Source organism: Hyperoodon ampullatus, assembly GCF_949752795.1.
Source record: "Hyperoodon ampullatus genome assembly, chromosome: 3".
Taxonomy (NCBI): Eukaryota; Metazoa; Chordata; class Mammalia; order Artiodactyla; family Ziphiidae; genus Hyperoodon; species Hyperoodon ampullatus.
The window spans coordinates 93,966,521-93,985,152 of NC_136916.1; the positions used below are offsets into that span (position 1 = coordinate 93,966,521).

At 37.3% G+C, this 18,632-nt stretch overlaps 1 protein-coding gene across 2 annotated transcripts in view; it reads left to right on the forward strand.

Annotated features, from left to right (window-relative positions):
• Positions 1-18,632, forward strand: part of UBR1 (ubiquitin protein ligase E3 component n-recognin 1) — a gene marked incomplete at its 5' end in the record, with an annotated part of 155,863 nt that overhangs the window by 52,418 nt on the left and 84,813 nt on the right. For both annotated transcript variants that reach the window (XM_079700174.1, XM_079700175.1), the window contains one exon: positions 10,838-10,968. In XM_079700174.1, the coding sequence (XP_079556300.1) occupies positions 10,838-10,968 (131 nt within the window). The remainder of the gene's footprint in view (positions 1-10,837; positions 10,969-18,632) is intronic.

The following is an 18,632-nucleotide window of genomic DNA, read 5'->3' on the forward strand; positions in this document are numbered from 1 at the left end:
TTTGACTAAATCCAACACACTTTCATGATAAGAAGACTTAAACTTATAGGGACTTCCCTGGTGGCGCAGTGGTTAAGAATCGCCTGCCAGTGCAGGGGACACGGGTTGGAGCCCTGGTCTGGGAAGATCCCACCTGCTGTGGAGCAGCTAAGCCTGTGTGCCACAACTACCGAGCCTGCGCTCTAGAGCCTGAGAGCCACAACTACTGAGCCCACATACCATAACTACTGAAGCCTGCGTGCCTAGAGCCCGTGCTCCACAACAAGAGAAGCCATCGCAATGAGAAGCCTGCGTACTGCAACGAAGAGTAGCCCCCGCTTGCCTCAACTAGAGAAAGCCCTCACACAACAACAAAGACCCAATGCAGCCAAAAATAAATGAATAAATAAATTAATTAATTAATTTTAGAAAAGAGATGTAAACTTATAATAGAAGAAAACTTCCTTAACCTGATAGAGGGCATTTATGAAAAACTCACAACTATAATTATATTGTATACTTTTCCCCTAAGATCAGGAATAAGGCAGATTCTGCTTTTGCCACAGAGCATATCCATTGAGTATTGTAATGGAGGTTCTAGCTGGGGCAGTTAGGCAAGAAAAAGAAATAAAAAGCACCCAGATTGGAAAGGAAGAAGTAAAACTATGTCTGTTTGCAGATGATATGATTTTGTATATAGACGATACTAAGGAATCCACTAAAACATTATTAGAACTAATAAATTCAGCACAGTTGCAGGATATGAGATAATTATACAAAAATTACTTGTGTCTATGCATTAGTAATGAACAATACAAAGATGAAATTAAGAAAAAAGAAGTACAAAATTTATTTAATTTGAGAAGATATATGCACCCTTATGTTCATTGCAACATTATTTACAATAGCCAAGATATGGAACCAACCTAAGTGTCCATCAATAGCTGAATGGATAAAGAAGATGTGGTGTGTGTCTGTGTATATATACACACATACACAAAAATGACTATTACTCAGCTATAAAAAATTGAAATCTTGCCATTTGAGACAAAATGGATGGACCCAGAGGGTGTTATGCTAAGTGAAATAAATCAGACAAAGACAAATACTGTATGATTTCACTTATATGTGGAATCTAAAGAACAAAACAAATGAACAAACATAACAAAACAGAAACAGAGTCACAGATACAGAGAACAAGTGTTTGCTAGAGGGGATGGAGTTAGGGGGAGGAAAAAAATAGGTGAGGGAGGTTAAGAGGTACAAACTTTCCGTTACAAAATAGGTTATGGGTATGAAGTATACAGTGTGGGGAGTATAGTCAATAATTATATAGTATCTTTGTATGGTGATAGATGGTGACTAGACTTACGGTGAGCATTTATTATCAAATATATATCAGATCACTATGTCGTATACCAGGAACTAACATAGTATTATAGGTCAATCATACTTCAAAAACAAACAAATAAATTCATAGAAAAAGAGATCAGATTTGTGGTATCAGAGGCAGGTGGTGGGAGGAGGGGGAATTGGATGAAGGTGGTCAAAAAAGTATAAACTTCCAGTAGGATAAATAAGTACTGGGGTATAATGTACACCATGATTAAAATAATTAACACTGCTGTGTGTTATATGTGAAAGTTGTTAAGAGAGTAAACTCTGAGTTCTCACCACAAGGAAAAAATATTTTTTCTTTTATTTTGTATCTATATGACTTGATGGACGTTGACTAAACTTACTCTGGTAATCATTTCATGATGTATTTAAGTCATATCATTATCCTGTACACCTTCAACTTATACAGTGCTATGTCAATTATATCTCAAAACTGGAAGAAAAAATATAAAAAGAAATAGATTCTAATGTTGTTTATGTAAAACAATAAATTCAAATGGACTCTTCTGATTGAGTTTGGATAAATTTTAATTAAAGAAGAACATTTTAGGACTGAGGCTTTGTCCAGGTATAAAGATTTGCACAGAAATCGTGTAACAAATAATTGGGCATGGCATAAACTGTCTTGCTTTAACAAGACAGTTTTTGGCAAACCTAAATATTTTCACAAGAATATATTTTTTTACTTGCATTAAAACATTTTTAGTATTTACTTTGTACTTATGGTCATTGACAGACTTTTGTTGAATATCCACTCCTTCAACATGTACAGTTTCTAAGGACAGTGTTGCATTTTTCTAATTGTTTCTCAGTGTCCCAGATTTAGGGAAGCAGATTTACAAAGATTTTACTTAAGTGCTGTTGTGTCACAGTTCTGGATTTAGTGCAGGCATATTTAGATGTGATCAGATCTTAACTTGTGCTAACATGTGCATGTCTTGATGCTTCAAATCAACTCAGTTATACATAAATGTAATGGGAAGAAAAATAAATTGGGGCGGGGGGCTTACCTCAGAATTTATCTGACCTAAGGAAGAGAAAAGCAGTCATTTTAAAGTGTCCATTGCATCCTTTTGTATCTAGGGGATGAGCATGCAGGGGCTGAAAGCTTCTTGCCTGGAAAGAATTTAGCAGTAATAGATCTTTTATGTATTTAGAGACATCTGTGTGTATTTCTCTGGAAGCCCATGGGAGATTTTTTGTTTGTTTGTTTGTTTTTATGGAGGCTTTGTTACATAGCATGATTAGTTAAATTATTGGCCATTGGCAATTGATTCAACCTCTAGCCCCTCTGGGGATGGGGATGGGACTGAAAGTTGCAACCTTCTAATCACAGGTTGGGTCTCCAGGCAACCAGCCCGAATCCTTAGGTGCTTTCTAAAAGTCACCTGATAAACATAACAAAAGACAGCCCCCACTTCTTCACTTGGGAAATTCCAAGGGTTTTAGGAGCTCTGTGCCAGAAACTGGGATGAAGATATTTCTTGTTCTAAATCACAATATTAAAGGCCATGCTCCCCAAATTGAGCTACATATTCAGTATAGTTCCCCAGCTGGAAATTTTTTTTAGGTAATTGACAAGATGGCTCTAAAATTTGTATGAAATTGTAAGGGACCCACAATAGCCAAAACAACCCTAGAAAAGAAGAACAAAGTTGGAGGACTCACACATCCCTATTTTATTTATTTATTTATTTATTTATTTATTTATTTATATTTATTTGTGTTTTTTTTGCCGTACACGGGCCTCTCACTGTTGTGGCCTCTCCCATTGTGGAGCACAGGCTCCAGACGCGCAGGCTCAGCGGCCATGGCTCACGGGCCCAGCTGCTCCGCGGCATGTGGGATCTTCCTGGACCGGGGCACGAACCCGTGTCCCCTGCATCGGCAGGCGGACTCTCAACCACTGCGCCACCAGGGAAGCCCCCTATTTTAAAACTTAATACAAAGCAACAGTAATCAAGACAGTGTGGTACTGGCATAATGATAAAAATATAGATTAACAGAATAAATTTGAAATCCCAGAAATAAACCCACATGTCTGTGGTCAGCCATTTTTCACCAAGAGTACCAAGACCATTCACTAGGGTAAGAATAATCTTTTTACCAAATGGGACTGGGACAACTGGATATCCACATGCAAAAGAATGAATCTGGACCCCTAACTCACACCAACCACAAAAATTAACTCAGAATGGATCAAAGACCTAAAATTAAGAGCAAAAACGATAAAACTCTTAAAAGAAAACATAGGGATAAATCTTTATTACCTTGGATTTGGCAATAGATTCGTAGATGTAACACCAAAAGCATTAGTAATAAAAGAAAAAAAAAACCTTAAATTGAATTTCATCAAAATTAAACACTTTTGGGCTTCCCTGGTGGTGCAGTGGTTGAGAGTCCGCCTGCCGATGCAAGGGACACAGTTCGTACCCCGGCCCGGGAAGATCCCACATGCCGCAGAGCGGCTGGGCCCGTGACCCATGGCTGCCAAGCCTGCGCGTCTGGAGCCTGTGCTCCGCAACAGGAGAGGCCACAACAGTGAGAGGCCCGCGTACTGCAAAAAAAAAAAAAAAAATTAAACACTTTTATGTTCCAAGGGACACTACCAAGAAAGTGAAAAGATACCACACAGAATGAGAGAGAGATATTTGCAAGTCATATTATCTGATAAAAGGAACTGGTATGTAGAACTTATAAAGAACTCTTAAAACTTAAAAATAAAAAGACAACCCAGTTTTTTGTTTTTTTTTTTTTAGTGGTGGCATTTCATTATTTTATTTTATTTCATTTCATTTCACTGTGTGACTTGCAGGATCTTAGTTCCCCAACCAGGGGTTGAACCTGTGCCCTCTACAGTTAAAGCGTGGAGTCCTAACCACTGGACAGCCAGGGAATTCTTCACAACCCAGTTTTTAAAATGGGCAAAGGATCTGAATATGAATTTCTTCAAAGAATATACAAAATAACCAATAAGCACATGAAAAGATGCTCAACATCATAAGTCATTAGAGAAATGCAAACCGAAACCATAATGAGATACTTCTTAATATCCTCTAATGGCTATAATCAAGAAGCAGGTAATAACAAGTGTTATTCGAACCCTCAGACACTGCTGGTGGAAATGTAAAATGGTGCACCCACTTTGGAAAGAGGCAGTTCTTCAACCTGTGAAATGTAGAGTTACTACATGCCTCAGCAATTCTACTCCTAGACAGACTCAAAATAATTGAAAACAGGTGTTCAAATAATTATTTATACATGAAAATTCATAGCATTATTCATAATAGTGTTATTATTATAATAAAACAGTGTTATACAATAATAGAATAGTATTATTATTCTTATTGAAAATTAGAAACAATCCAAATATTCATCAACTAATAAATGGATAAGCAAATGTGGTTAGGTTATATCCATACAGTGGAATAGTATTTGGTTATAAAGGGGAATAAAGTGCTGAAACATACTTAGTTTAGAGGAACTCTCTGAAAACATTACGCTAAGTGAAAGAAGCCAGTTACAAAAGACCACATATCACATGATTTCAGTTATATGAAATGTCCAGAATAGAACATCCATAGGGACAAAAACTAGATTAGTGATTTTTTAGGTCTATGAGGATGGAGACCTTGTGGGGGTGATCATGAAAGGTTTTTTGTATGTTTTTTTGAGTTGATGAAAATGTTCTAAAACTGACTGTGGTAATAGTTGCACATAAAAACCATCGAATAGTATATTTTTAGTGAATTATATGGTATGTGAATTTATCTCAAGCTGGTAAGAAATTGAAGTACATAGTCTCACTAATGAAATATTCTTGCTAAAAGTGTTTTACCTGAACTTAATAAAGCCTTGACATCTAACTTCTAGTTTATAGGAAATACAGGGGAGAGATGAACAAGATAAAGAATACCACAAGGAAGATAAATATAATATATAGGACATTTCAAGATAAATCTAGAATGTAGGACTTTTTATAGGAAAAACTGGCCTTACCTCAGTCATGAAGAACAAAAGTCTAAGGGTGGGCATGGGAGATTCATTTAGATGTAAATGACTTGAGGCATAACCAAATGTGATAGTCATTTGGGGAATAATTAGGAAACTTGAATATGGTCAAGATATCAGATAATATTTAAAAGTTATTGTTAATGTTATTAGGTTATAATAAGGGTATTAAGATTATGTAAGGAAATGTCCATGTTAAATACATATTAAAATATTTAGGAGTAAAATATCATGATGACTATTTTTTACCTTAAAATACTCGAACAACAAAAAAGGAAGCATATATGGAAAAAAGAGTTACTAAATTTAGGTAAAAGTTGTTTTTATTATACCGGTTTCTCTGTTTCTCTGTATTTTAAAAAAAGATAAAAAAAAAATAAAAATCACTCGATTACTTAAACACTACACAAATAACAAAAACATACAAATTGTTCCTGAATACAGAGGGCAGAAGAGGGAAATTTTCCAAAATTGTTATATAAAGCCAACATTATGTTGACTTCAGATCTGACATAATATGGAATTTATAAATCAGTTGTATTAATAATTGTTAAACTGAAAGCCTAAATAAAACATTAACAGGTAAAATCAAGTTTGACAGAATAATATAACATAATTATGCCTACATTCCTAGAATGAACTGTTTTTGGAATTCATCTGTGAAACTGTTTATGCCTGGCACTTTTTGGGAAAGTAGCTCTTTGATAAGATTTTCAATTTCTTCCAGAATTATTGGCCTCAAATCAAAAGCTGTTAATCATGCTTGATGATGAAGTACTAGTGTATTCCCATTATAGATAGAGACAAGATAAGGAAATTCACTACTACTGTTATTATTTACTACTATTCTGGAAGTCAGTCAAATAGACAAACAGAATGAACTAAAATACATAAATATTGGAGAGGAGGCAAAATAGTCATGATTTATACCTTGAAAACCAAAGAAAATTAACTGAAAAAGAATTAGAAGCTATAGTAGAGTTTAGTTACGTTGTTAGTTATGGAACTTACATACTAAAAATCATTAGTTTAATGTATTCAACAAATTTTTTTTTTCAGGCAAGTCACTTTATTTATTTACATATACATGTATCTATTCTTTTTCAAATTCTTTTCCCACTTAGGTTGTTACAGAAAAAATATTTCTTGAATGCCCTTACAAGCAATAGCTTTTAGAAAATGTAGTGAAAGAAAAGATCCCATTTGCTATACCATCAAAAAAAATAAAATACCTAGGAAAAAAACCAAGAAGAAATCTGCCAGGTCTGTTTTAAGAAAACTTTAAAACTATACTCCTATAGGAGTATGGGCATGAAAGAAAAAAAAACAAAACAGAAGACACATTTCATTCTTGGATTGGAAGGTTCAGTATTACAAACGATAAAAGTTTTTCCAAAATTAGTCCATAAATTCATTATATTCCCAGTCAGAATAACAGCCAAATTCTCTTTTGGAACTTGACAAAAGTAATCAGAAGTTCTTCTGGAAAAATTTATGAGAATTGCCAGGGAAAACTGGAGTTATGAGTGTGAATAGATCCAACAGATTTTAAATGTATTAAAGATCCACATAGTAATCCAGACAATGTGACAGTTGGGACTAAAATACAGATCTTTAGAATCTGGGCTCTAGCACATTTTTTTTTTTTAACCTTGAATTTGGAAATAATTTCAAATTTGTAAAAAGTTGCAAAAATAGAGTACAAAGAATATTCATATACTCTTTACCCATTCACCTATCGTTAACATGTACCTTATTGTTCAGCACTCTATTTTTATTGATTTATTTTAAAATATATATATTTATTTATTTATTTTGGCTGCTCTGGGTCTTAGTTGTGGCATTTGGGATCTTTAGGTGTGGCATGCAGACTCTTAGTTGTGGCATGCATTCAGGATCTAGTTCCCCAACCAGGAATCGAACCCGGGCCCCCTGCATTGGGAGCACAGAGTCTTACCCACTGGACCACCAGGAAGTCCCTCAGCCCTCTATTTTTAGATTGCCTCTTCTCTCTTACTCATTTATTTGTCCTGATTCCAAATGATTATTCCTTCATTTGACAAATAAAAAATTTGCTTGATTAAATATCACCAGATGTCCCTTTCTATTCATTCTCTTATTTCTGTTTTTTTTAAAAATAAATTTATGTATTTATTTTTGGCTGCATTGGGTCCTCATTGCTGCACACAGGCTTTCTCTAGTTGGGGTGAGGAGGGGCTACTCTTCGTTGTGGTGTGTGGACTTCTCATTGGAGTGGCTTGTCTCTGTTGCAGAGCACAGGCTCTAGGTGCACGGGCTTCAGTAGTTGTGGCTCGCGGGCTCTAGAGTGCAGGCTCAGTAGTTGTGGCGCATGGGCTTAGTTGCTCCATGGCATGTGGGATCCTCCCGGACCAGGGCTCGAACCTGTGTCCCCTGCATTGGCAGGTGAATTCTTAACCACTGTACCACCAGGGAAGTCCCTCTTGTTTCTGTTTAAGAACGCTTTTCATTCTGATTATTTCCATTTCCTCCTCTGATATTTTTTTAAAGGGTATTGGAATATTTTAGCATATAGTCAGAGGGCTTTGTGGCTTGATTTTTTTTTTTTTTTTTTTTTTGTGGTATGCGGGCCTCCCACTGTTGTGGCCTCTCCCGTTGCAGAGCACAGGCTCCGGACGCGCAGGCTCAGTGGCCATGGCTCACGGGCCTAGATGCTCCGTGGCATGTGGGATCTTCCCGGACCGGGGCACGAACCCGTGTCCCCTGCATCGGCAGGTGGACTCTCAACCACTGCATGTGGCTTGATTTTTATATCCTCTTCATTCCATAACTAATCATTCTAGAAAACTGTTTTTGTACTGTTTTGTGTTAAGTAGCTGAAGAATCCTTGGGAGTTAAATAGCTCATTGAGTTTACAAAACTAGCCTCCCTCTTCCTACATCATGGGATTCCAGTCCGTTGGTGGTTTTCCTGAGTCATATGGCCTCAGTACACTGAATTTAGTCCTGAACTAACCTGATCTCCTTGGATTTCTTTGGATTTATAATTAGATTCCAAAGGTAATTGGTCATTCAGGCTTATTCTGAAGGTAAATCTGGATATTCTGCAATGACTCTAGATCTGATTCATGATCTAGATGTGAGAGAAGGACACTTATGGCTAGCATATAACTGATCAATTGCCACCCAACAGTCCTTTGTACTTCGCATTTGTTTCATATCTGCTTTGGTGAATGTGAAATCCATACTCTGCCAGGCGTGTGGCATTGTGGCAACCAGAATAGGGATTTACCAAATGTAATTAGACCTGGCTGATACTAATCAGCCCATCATCCAGCATTTGGCAGTATCTCTTAAAGTATATTTAAGAGAAGTTTCTTTCTAGTCCTGCAGTACATTTCTGGGTTAATTATTAAGGTTTTTTAAAATCTATTTTGATTATCACCCTTTTGTTTTCTCTAATGGACCTTCTTATTTTCTAAGCTATAAATGATTTATTTAAAAGTTTCTTCTGTACTTGGACTTCCTTGGTGGCACACTGGTTAAGAATCTGTCTGCCAGTGCAGGGGACATGGGTTCGATCCCTGGTCTGGGAAGATCCCACATGTCCTGGAACAACTAAGCCTGTGCACCACAACTACTGAGCCTGTGCTCTGGAGCTCGTGAGACAAAACTGCTGAGCCCACGCTCTGCAATTACTGGAACCCGTGTGCTCTAGGGCCTGTGCTCCACAACAAGAGAAGCCACCACAGTGAGAAGCCCGCGTGCTGCAATGGAGAGTAGCCCCTGCTCGCCACAACTAGAGAAATCCCACATGCAGCAACAAAGACCCAACACAGTCAAAAAAAAAAAAAAAAAAAAAAGTTTCTTCTGTACTTACCAGACCTCTTCTGAAGAACTTAGCCTCTGATTGATACAGTATGGAAATAATGAGTAGATTCTCTTAACTCTTTAATTCAGACTACTTTTCTGAAGAATTGAAAGGAAATATTGAGCTAAAAAAGATAAGAAATAGGAACATAGTGGATTAATATTGCTCTTAGTACCTTTGGCACTCTTTTTTCTCTCTAGCAAAAGCTTCTGAGCAAAATCTCCAGAGGAAAGGTGACATATTGAGGAGATGGTAGAAATTAAAATAATAAAGCATTGGGGAGTGAGAAAGAATAGGTGCAAAAAAATAAATGTGTAGGTTAATGTTTTGGTCACCACAGAATAAAATACAGTTCATTAGTACGGTCTATAGCAGGTAGGTTAAAATTGAATATTAAAAGCCTTGTACTGAATTTCTAGTGGATTTTACGTGTGTGTGTGTGTGTGTGTGTGTGTGTGTCTTAAAGAGCTACTATGTTTCTTTTCCTGCTTACTGCTTTGTTTAAACATCTTACTGGGCTGTAACTTGCATAATGTATTAAAAAATTCATCCATTTAAAGTATAACTTTAGTGCTTTTTTAACATGTACTTCATTGTTTTTTTTAATGAGCAAATAATATTCCATTGTTTGGATTACATACCATTTTATTTATCCATTCATCAGTTTATGGAAATTTAGGTCATTTCCACTTTCTGGCTATTATGAGTAATGCTGCTACAAATATTTGTGTACAAGTTTTTGTACAGATATGTTTTCATTCTTCTTGGATAGATATCTAGGAGTAGAATTGCTGGGTCATATGGTAACTATACTTAACATTTTGAGCATCTCTCAGACTGTTTTCCAAATTGCATCATTTTACATTTCCACCAGCAGTGAATAGGGTTCAAATTTCTCCACATCCTGGCCAATACTTATTGTTATCTCCCTTTTTGATTATAGACACCTTAGCAAATATGGAGAGGTATCTCACTGTGGTTTTGATTTGCATTTCCATAATGGTTTATGACATAGAGCATTTAAATGCGTTTTTTTAGCTAATTGGTTTGAACAAGCCTTTTGTTAAGGAAGTGGTATTTTGTAATGAAATTAACATTTTTTCCCCCATGGGAGTCAAAAGCCCAGATTTTAGTCTTGCTTTTTATATCTGTTTAGAGGTTCTTTGACCTTGGATGGGACCTTTATCTTTTAAATGCCTTTAATTTTCTGCCTTAACAGAGTGGCTATAAAGATCAGTTGAAATAAATTAGTGAGAAAAGTTTTTGTCAGCTGGAGGGGATAACCAGTCCCTATAACTCATTGTTCTCTGATGATATAATTATTCAGGCAGGGAAGAACATTCATAATGAAGAGCATCATAAAGGAGACCTCTGTGGTTTTGCCTTCTTTCCTTTCTGTCATCTGTAGCACCAACTTGGCCACAAGGAGTTAAGCTAAACCAATGTGAATAGCAGCCTCTTGAGCTGAAGTTAAATTCATTCCTGGAGGATGGTGTGAATGAACTCATTGAAATTATTGCTATAAATTAATAACATTATCTTTCTCATCCACTTACTTGTATACAACATTGGTAGTATGTTTTTCTATACTTTGTTGCAGAACTTACGCTGTCCGTTGAATGAAGAGGTAATTGCCCAAGCCAGGAAAATATTCCCTTCAGTGATAAAATACATTGTAGAAATGACTGTATGGGAAGAGGAAAAAGAACTGCCTCCTCAACTCCAGATAAGGTGGGGGATTTTTTAAAAGGGAGAAGTTTTCATGATGGTTATTTATATTGCAAAATGGGTGTTTGAAAAATGTCTTTGTTGTTATTTACTGCTTTAACTTAGCTATCATTATGAAGATTTTATAGAGAATTGCCTCATTGGAATACTTCCAAAATGTCCATTTATATGAGATGTTCTCTTAAGACACTATATAGAAGTTAAGCCAAAGGAAGAGCCTAATCAGGAGCTTCTGATTTTTAAGAAAACACATTTTGGGGGTCTTGTTCTAAATGATTTACGAGGTCCTAGCAGCCATTCATCCCAGTAGGGAAGTAAATTGCCCAGTTTGATCCTGGCCTGGACCAACTTCCAAGTTCCCTGAGAGGTTTGTGAACGAAGGTGGGGACTTCGGAACACTGTGTCTCCCTTTAGTCCAAGTATTTAGCTCTTTTCTTGATCAAAAATTTTGATGGGGGCCACATTCACAGAAAAATAGACAAGATGAAAAGTCAGAGGGCTATGTACCAGATGAAGGAACAAGATAAACCCCCAGAAAAACAACTAAATGAAGTGGAGATAGGCAACCTTCCAGAAAAAGAATTTAGAATAATGATAGTGAAGGTGATCTAGGACCTGGGAAAAAGAATGGAGGCAAAGATCGAGAAGATGTAAGAAATGTTTAACAAGGACCTAGAAGAATTAAAGAACAAACAAACAGAGATGAACAATACAATAACTGAAATGAAAACTACACTAGAAGGAATCGATAGCAGAATAACTGAGGCAGAAGAACGGATAAGTGACCTGGAAGACAGAATGGTGGAATTCATTGCTGTGGAACAGAATAAAGAAAAAAGAATGAAAAGAAATGAAGACAGCCTAAGACAAAGAAATATTATTGGAAGCAGCAAGGGAAAAATGACAAATAACATACAAGGGAACTCCTATAAGGTTAACAGCTGATTTCTCAGCAGAAACTCTACAAGCCAGAAGGGAGTGGCATGATATACTTGAAGTGATGAAAGGGAAGAACCTACAACCAAGATTACTCTACCCGGCAAGGATCTCATTCAGATTCAATGGAGAAATCAAAAGCTTTACAGACAAGCAAAAGCTAAGAGAAGTCAGCACCACCAAACCAGCTCTACAACAAATGCTAAAGGAACTTTTCTAAGTGGAAAACACAAGAGAAGAAAAGGACCTACAAAAACAAACCCAAAACAATTAAGAAAATGTTCATAGGAACATGCATGTTGATAATTACCTTAAATGTGAATGGATTAAATGCTACAACCAAAAGACACAGGTTTGCTGAATGGATACAAAAACAAGACCTGTACATGTGCTGTCTACAAGAACCCACTTCAGACCTAGGGACACATACAGACTGAAAGTGAGGGGATGGAAAAAGATATTCCATGCAAATGGAAATCAAAACAAAGCTGGAGTAGCAATACTCATATCAGATAAAATAGACTTTAAAATAAAGAATGTTACAAGAGACAACGAAGGCCACTACATAATGATCAAGGGATCAATCCAAGAAGAAGATATAACAATTATAAATATATATGCATCCAACATAGGAGCACCTCAATACATAAGGCAACTGCTAACAGTTCTAAAAGAGGAAATCGACAGTAACACAATAATAGTGGGGGACTTTAACACCTAACACCTCATTTACACCAATGGACAGACCATTCAAACAGAAAATTAATAAGGAAACACAAGCTTTAAATGACACAATAGACCAGATAGATTTAATTGACATTTATAGGACAATCCATCCAGAAACCTCAGATTACACTTTCTTCTCAAGTGCACATGGAACATTCTCCAGGATAGATCACATCTTGGGTCACAAATCAAGCCTAAATAAATTTAAGAAAATTGAAATCCTATCAAGCATCTTTTCTGACCACAACGCTATGAGATTAGAAATCAGCTACAGGGGAAAAAGACATAAAAAGCACAAACACATGGAGGCTAAACACTACGTTACTAAATAACCAAGAGATCACTGAAGAAATCAAAGAGGAAATCAAAAAATACCTAGAGACAAATGACAGTGAAAACACGACGATCCAAAACCTATGGGAGGCAGCAAGAGCAGTTCTAAGAGGGAAGTTTATAGCTATACAAGCCTACCTCAAGAAACAAGTAACAATCTAACATTACACTGAAAGGAACTAGAGAAAGAAGAACAAACAGAACCCAAAGCTAGCAGGAGGAAAGAAATAAAGATCAGAGCAGAAATAAATGAAATAGAAACAAAGAAAACAATAGCAAAGATCAATAGAACTAAAAGCTGGTTCTTTGAGAAGATAAACAAAATTGATAAACCATTAGCCAGACTCATCAAGAAAAAGAGGGAGAGACCTCAAACCAATAAAATTAGAAATGAAAAAGGAGAAATCACAACTGACACGGCAGAAATACAAAGGATTATAAGAGATTACTACAAAAAACTATATGCCAATAAAATGGAGAACCTGGAAGAAATGGACAAATTCCTAGAAAGGGTTAACCTTCTAAGACTGAACCAGGAAGAAATAGAAAATATGAACAGACTAATCACAAGTAATGAAGTTGAAACTGTGATTAAAAATCTTCCACAAACAAAAGTCCAGGACCAGATGACTTCACATGTGAATTTGGTCAAACATTTAGAGAAGAACTAACACCCATCCTTCTCAAACTCTTGCAAAAAATTGCAGAGGAAGGAAAACTCCAAAACTCATTCTATGAGGCCACCATCACCCTGATACCAAAACCAGACAAAGATACTACCAAAAAAGAAAATTACAGACCAATATCACTGATGAATATAGATGCAGAAATCCTCAACAAAATACTAGCAAACAGAATCCAACAACACATTAAAAAGATCATACACCATGATCAAGTGGGGTTTATCCCAGGGATGCAAGGATTGTTCAATATATGCAAATCAATCAGTGTGATACACCATATTCACAAATGGAAGAAGAAAAACCATATGATCATCTCAATAGATGCAGAAAAAGCTTTTGAAAAAATTCAACACCCATTTATGATAACAACTCTCCAGAAAGTGGGCAGAGAGGGAACCTACCTCAACATAATAAAGGCCATATATGACAAACCCACAGCAAACATCATTCTCAATGGTGAAAGACTGATAGCATTTCCTCTAAGATCAGGAACAAGACAAGGATGTCCACTCTCGCCACTGTTATTCAACATAGTTTTGGAGGTCCTAGCCATGGGAATCAGAGAAGAAAAAGAAATAAAAGGAATCCAAATTGGAAAAGAAGAAGTAAAACTGTCACTGTTTGCAGATGACATGATAGTATACATAGAGAATCCTAAGATGCCACCAGAAAACTATTAGAGCTAATGAATGTATTTGGTAAAGTTGCAGGATACAACATTAACACACAGAAATCTCTTGCATTCCTATACACATCATCCTATACAATGATTTTTCATCATTCCTTCAGATGATGAAAAATGTGAAAGAGAAATTAAGGAAACACTCCCATTTACCATTGCAACAAAAAGAATAAAATACCTAGGAATAAACTGACCTAGGGAGAAAAAAGACCTGTATTCAGAAAACTATAAGGCACTGTTGAAAGAAATTAAAGATGATACCAACAGATGGAGAGATATTCCATGTTCTTGGAAGAATCAATACTGTGAAAATGACTATACTACCCCAAGCAATCTACAGATTCAATGCAATCTCTATCAAATTACCAATGGCATTCTTTACAGAGCTGAACAAAAAACCTTAAAATTTGTATGGAGACACAAAAGATCCCGAATAGCCAAAGCAGTCTTGAGGGAAAAAAGCGGAGCTGGAGACTAGAGACTAGACTACAAAGCTACAGTAATCAAGACAATATGGTACTGGCACAAAAACAGAAACATAGATCAATGGAACAGGATAGAAAGCCCACGGATAAACCCATGCACCTATGGTCAACTAATCTATGACAAAGGAGGCAAGGATATACAATGGAGAAAAGAGAGTCTCTTCAATACGTGGTGCTGCGAAAACTGATCAGCTACATGTAAAAGAATGAAATTAGAGCACTCCCTAACACCATACACAAAAATAAACTCAAAATGGATTCGAGACCTGAATGTAAGACCGGACACTATAAAACTCTTAGACGAAAACATAGGAAAAACACTCTTTGGCATAAATCGCAGCGAGGTCTTTTTTGATCCACCTCCTAGAGTAATGGAAATAAAAACAAAAATAAACCAATGGGACCTAATGAAACTTAAAAGCTTTTGCAAAGCAAAGGAAACTACAAACAAGACGAAAAGACAACCCTCAGAATGGGAAAACATACTCGCAGATGAATCAATGGACAAAGGATTAATCTCCAAAATATATAAACAGCTCATGCAGCTCAATATTAAAAGAACAAACAACCCAATCAAAAAATGGGCAGAAGACCTAAAGAGACATTTCTCCAAAGAGGATGTACAGGTGGCCAAGAAGCACATGAAAAGCTGCTCAACATCACTAATTATTAGCAGAATGCAAATCAGAACTACAACGAAGTATCACCTGACACCAGTCAGAATGGGCATCATCAGAAAATCTACAAACAACAAATGCTGGAGAGGGTGTGGAGAAAAGGGGTCCGTCTTGTACTGTTGGCAGGAATGTAAATTGATACAGCCACTATGGAGAACAGTATGGAGGTTCCTTAAAAAACTAAAAATAGAATTACCATATGTCCCAGAAATCCCACTACTGGACATATACTCAGAGAAAACCATAATTCAAAAAGACACATGCTCCCCAATGTTCACTGCTGCACTATTTACAGTAGCCATGTCATGGAAGCAACCTAAATGCCCATTGACAGATGAATGGGTAAAGAAGATGTGGTACCTATATGCAATGGAATATTACTCAGCCATAAAAAGGAACGAAATTGGGTCATTTGTAGAGACGTGGGTGAATCAAGAGACTGTCATACAGAGTGAAGTAAGTCAGAAAGAGAAAAACAAATATTGTATATTAACGCATATATGTGGAACCTAGAAAAATGATAGAGATGAACCGGTTTGCAGACCAAAATAGAGACACAGATGTAGAGAACAAACGTATGGACACCAAGCGGGGAAAGCAGCAGGGGGTGGGGGTGGGGATGTGATGAATTGGGAGATTGGGATTGACATGTATACACTGATGTGTATAAAATGGATGACTAGGGCTTCCCTGGTGGCGCAGTGGTTGAGAGTCCGCCTGCCGATGCAGGGGACATGGGTTCGTGCCCCGGTCTGGGAGGATTCCACATGCCGCTGAGTGGTTGGGCCTGTGAGCCATGGCCGTTGAGCCTGTGCATCCGGAGCCTGTGTTCCGCAACAGGAGAGGCCACAACAGTGAGAGGCCCGTGTACCAAAAAATAAAAAAAATAAAAAAAAAAAGGATGACTAATAAGAACCTGCTGCATAAAAAAATAAATAAAATTAAATTTTAAAAAAAGAAAAGAAAAAGAAGAAAAAAAAGAAAAAGAAAAGAAAATATTTTGATGGGGGTTCCCTGGTGGCGCAGTGGTTAACAATCTGCCTGCCAATGCAGGGGACACGGGTTTGAGCCCTGGTCCAGGAAGATCCCACATGCCATGGAGCAACTAAGCCTGTGTGCCACAACTACTGAGCCTGCACTTTAGATCCCACAAGCCACAACTATTGAGCCCATGTGCCACAACTACTGAAGCCCGTGCGCCTAGAGCCCATACTCTGCAACAAGCGAAGCCAACGCAACGAGAAGCCTGCACACTGCACCAAGGACCCAACACAGCCCAAAATACATAAATTAGTGAATTAAAAAAAATTTTTTTTTAATATTTGATGGTAGGAATGAGGAGATAGCCCTTTGCCCTGTGCTTTGGGATCTAGGATTGTTTCAGGTGTAGGGATTTAACAGTTTGTTTTTGTTTTTGTTTTTGTTTTTCCGGGGTGCGGGCCTCTCACTGTTTTGGCCTCTCCCATTGCGGAGCACAGGCTCCAGTCGCGCAGGCTCAGCAGCCATGGCTCACAGGCCCAGCCGCTCCGCGGCATGTGGGATCTTCCCAGACCAGGGCATGAACCCGTGTCCCCTGCATCGACAGGCGGACTCTCAACCACTGCGCCACCAGGGAAGCCCCAACAGTTGTTTTTTTTAAAGTTTATTTATTTTTTATTTTTGTCTGTATTGGGTCTTCGTTGCTGCCCGCGGGCTTTCTCCTGTTGTGGCAAGCAGGGGCTGCTCTTCGTTGAGGTGCACGGGGGCTGCTCTTCATTGTGGTGTGTGGGCTTGTCATTGCGGTGGCTTGTCTTTGTTGCGGAGCAGCGACTCTAGACGCATGGGCTTCAGTAGTTGTGGCTTGCGGGCTCCGTAGTTGTGGCTTGTGGGTTCTAGAGCGCAGCCTCAGTAGTTGTGGTGCCTGGGCTTAGTTGCTCTGTGGCATGTGGGATCTTCCTGGACCAGGGCTCGAACCAGTGTCCCCTGCATTGGCAGGCGTATTCTTAACCACTGCACCACGGGGGAATTCCCTTAACAGTTTTTTTTTAGCTAAAACCCAGCAATTTCTAACAACCATAAGTCTTTTAGTGACAGTAATATTTGCTCTTAATTTACAAATGCAAAAGAGAATTCTAGACCTGATATGAAATACAGTTTGGGGCTTGTAGGAATTTTTCTACCTGAGTAATATTAGGAGTTTCACAAACCTAAATATAGTTTTTTTAGTTTATTGGGTGTATTTGTATTATTCTATGAGAGAGAATTAAGAATTTCAATTTTTAAAAACATTAAATGTATTGTTTTGACTTTTGCTGGGCCATAAACTGTTTGGAAAAATAACGATCATCAGAGATTGTGTCCACAAAGGTTTTAATTTCAGATATGTTGATAGCATCAGTTAAATGCTTTAAGAAACTTTGTGTTGGTAAACATAATACTAGCAATATACCTGTATAAAACGGGTGGGTTGCTTGAGTGTGGTCATGTATGTAGACCGCACTGGACTTCAAATTCACAGATCTGAGTTCTAATTCTCACTGCTTATTGTCTTTGGGACCATAGAGAAGTCTTTTTGAGCCTCTATTTCCTAAGGTATAAGAGGCCTGAGAAAAGCTGCCTCTTAGAGTTATGAGGATCAACTGAGTATTTAGTGAAAGGTTATTATAAACTGTTTAAAACTGATAATAACTTCTGATATTTGTGTAGCCCATGACAGCTCTTTTCACGTATTTTATAAGATCCTCGCACCACTCTCAAATGTAGATATTATACTCTTCTTAGAGGTGGAAAAGATACTGTAATCTCAGCAAGATTAAATGCTTAAGTGATTTGTCTAAGGCCTCTCAGTCAAACGGTAGTTCTGGCATTTTAAATCTATATACCTTTTTTAAAAAACTTAAATGTGCTATAAAACCAGTATCACTTAAAATAAATAGAAGGTAAAAACAAAAATAAGTTAAATAAAAACTAAATGTTAATAAAATCTGTCTATCGTTGCCTGCTTGAAGGTTCTGAGCCTGAGACCTGTCTCCTTTTGTCAAAGTGGGAGATTAGCAAGATTTAAGAATGGTGTTAAAGACATACTGCCACTTACTGAGAATAATATTTTAATTGAAAGTTAGAAAAATTGGGGGACAAACATGGAAAAGGTAATACTTTTATCAGG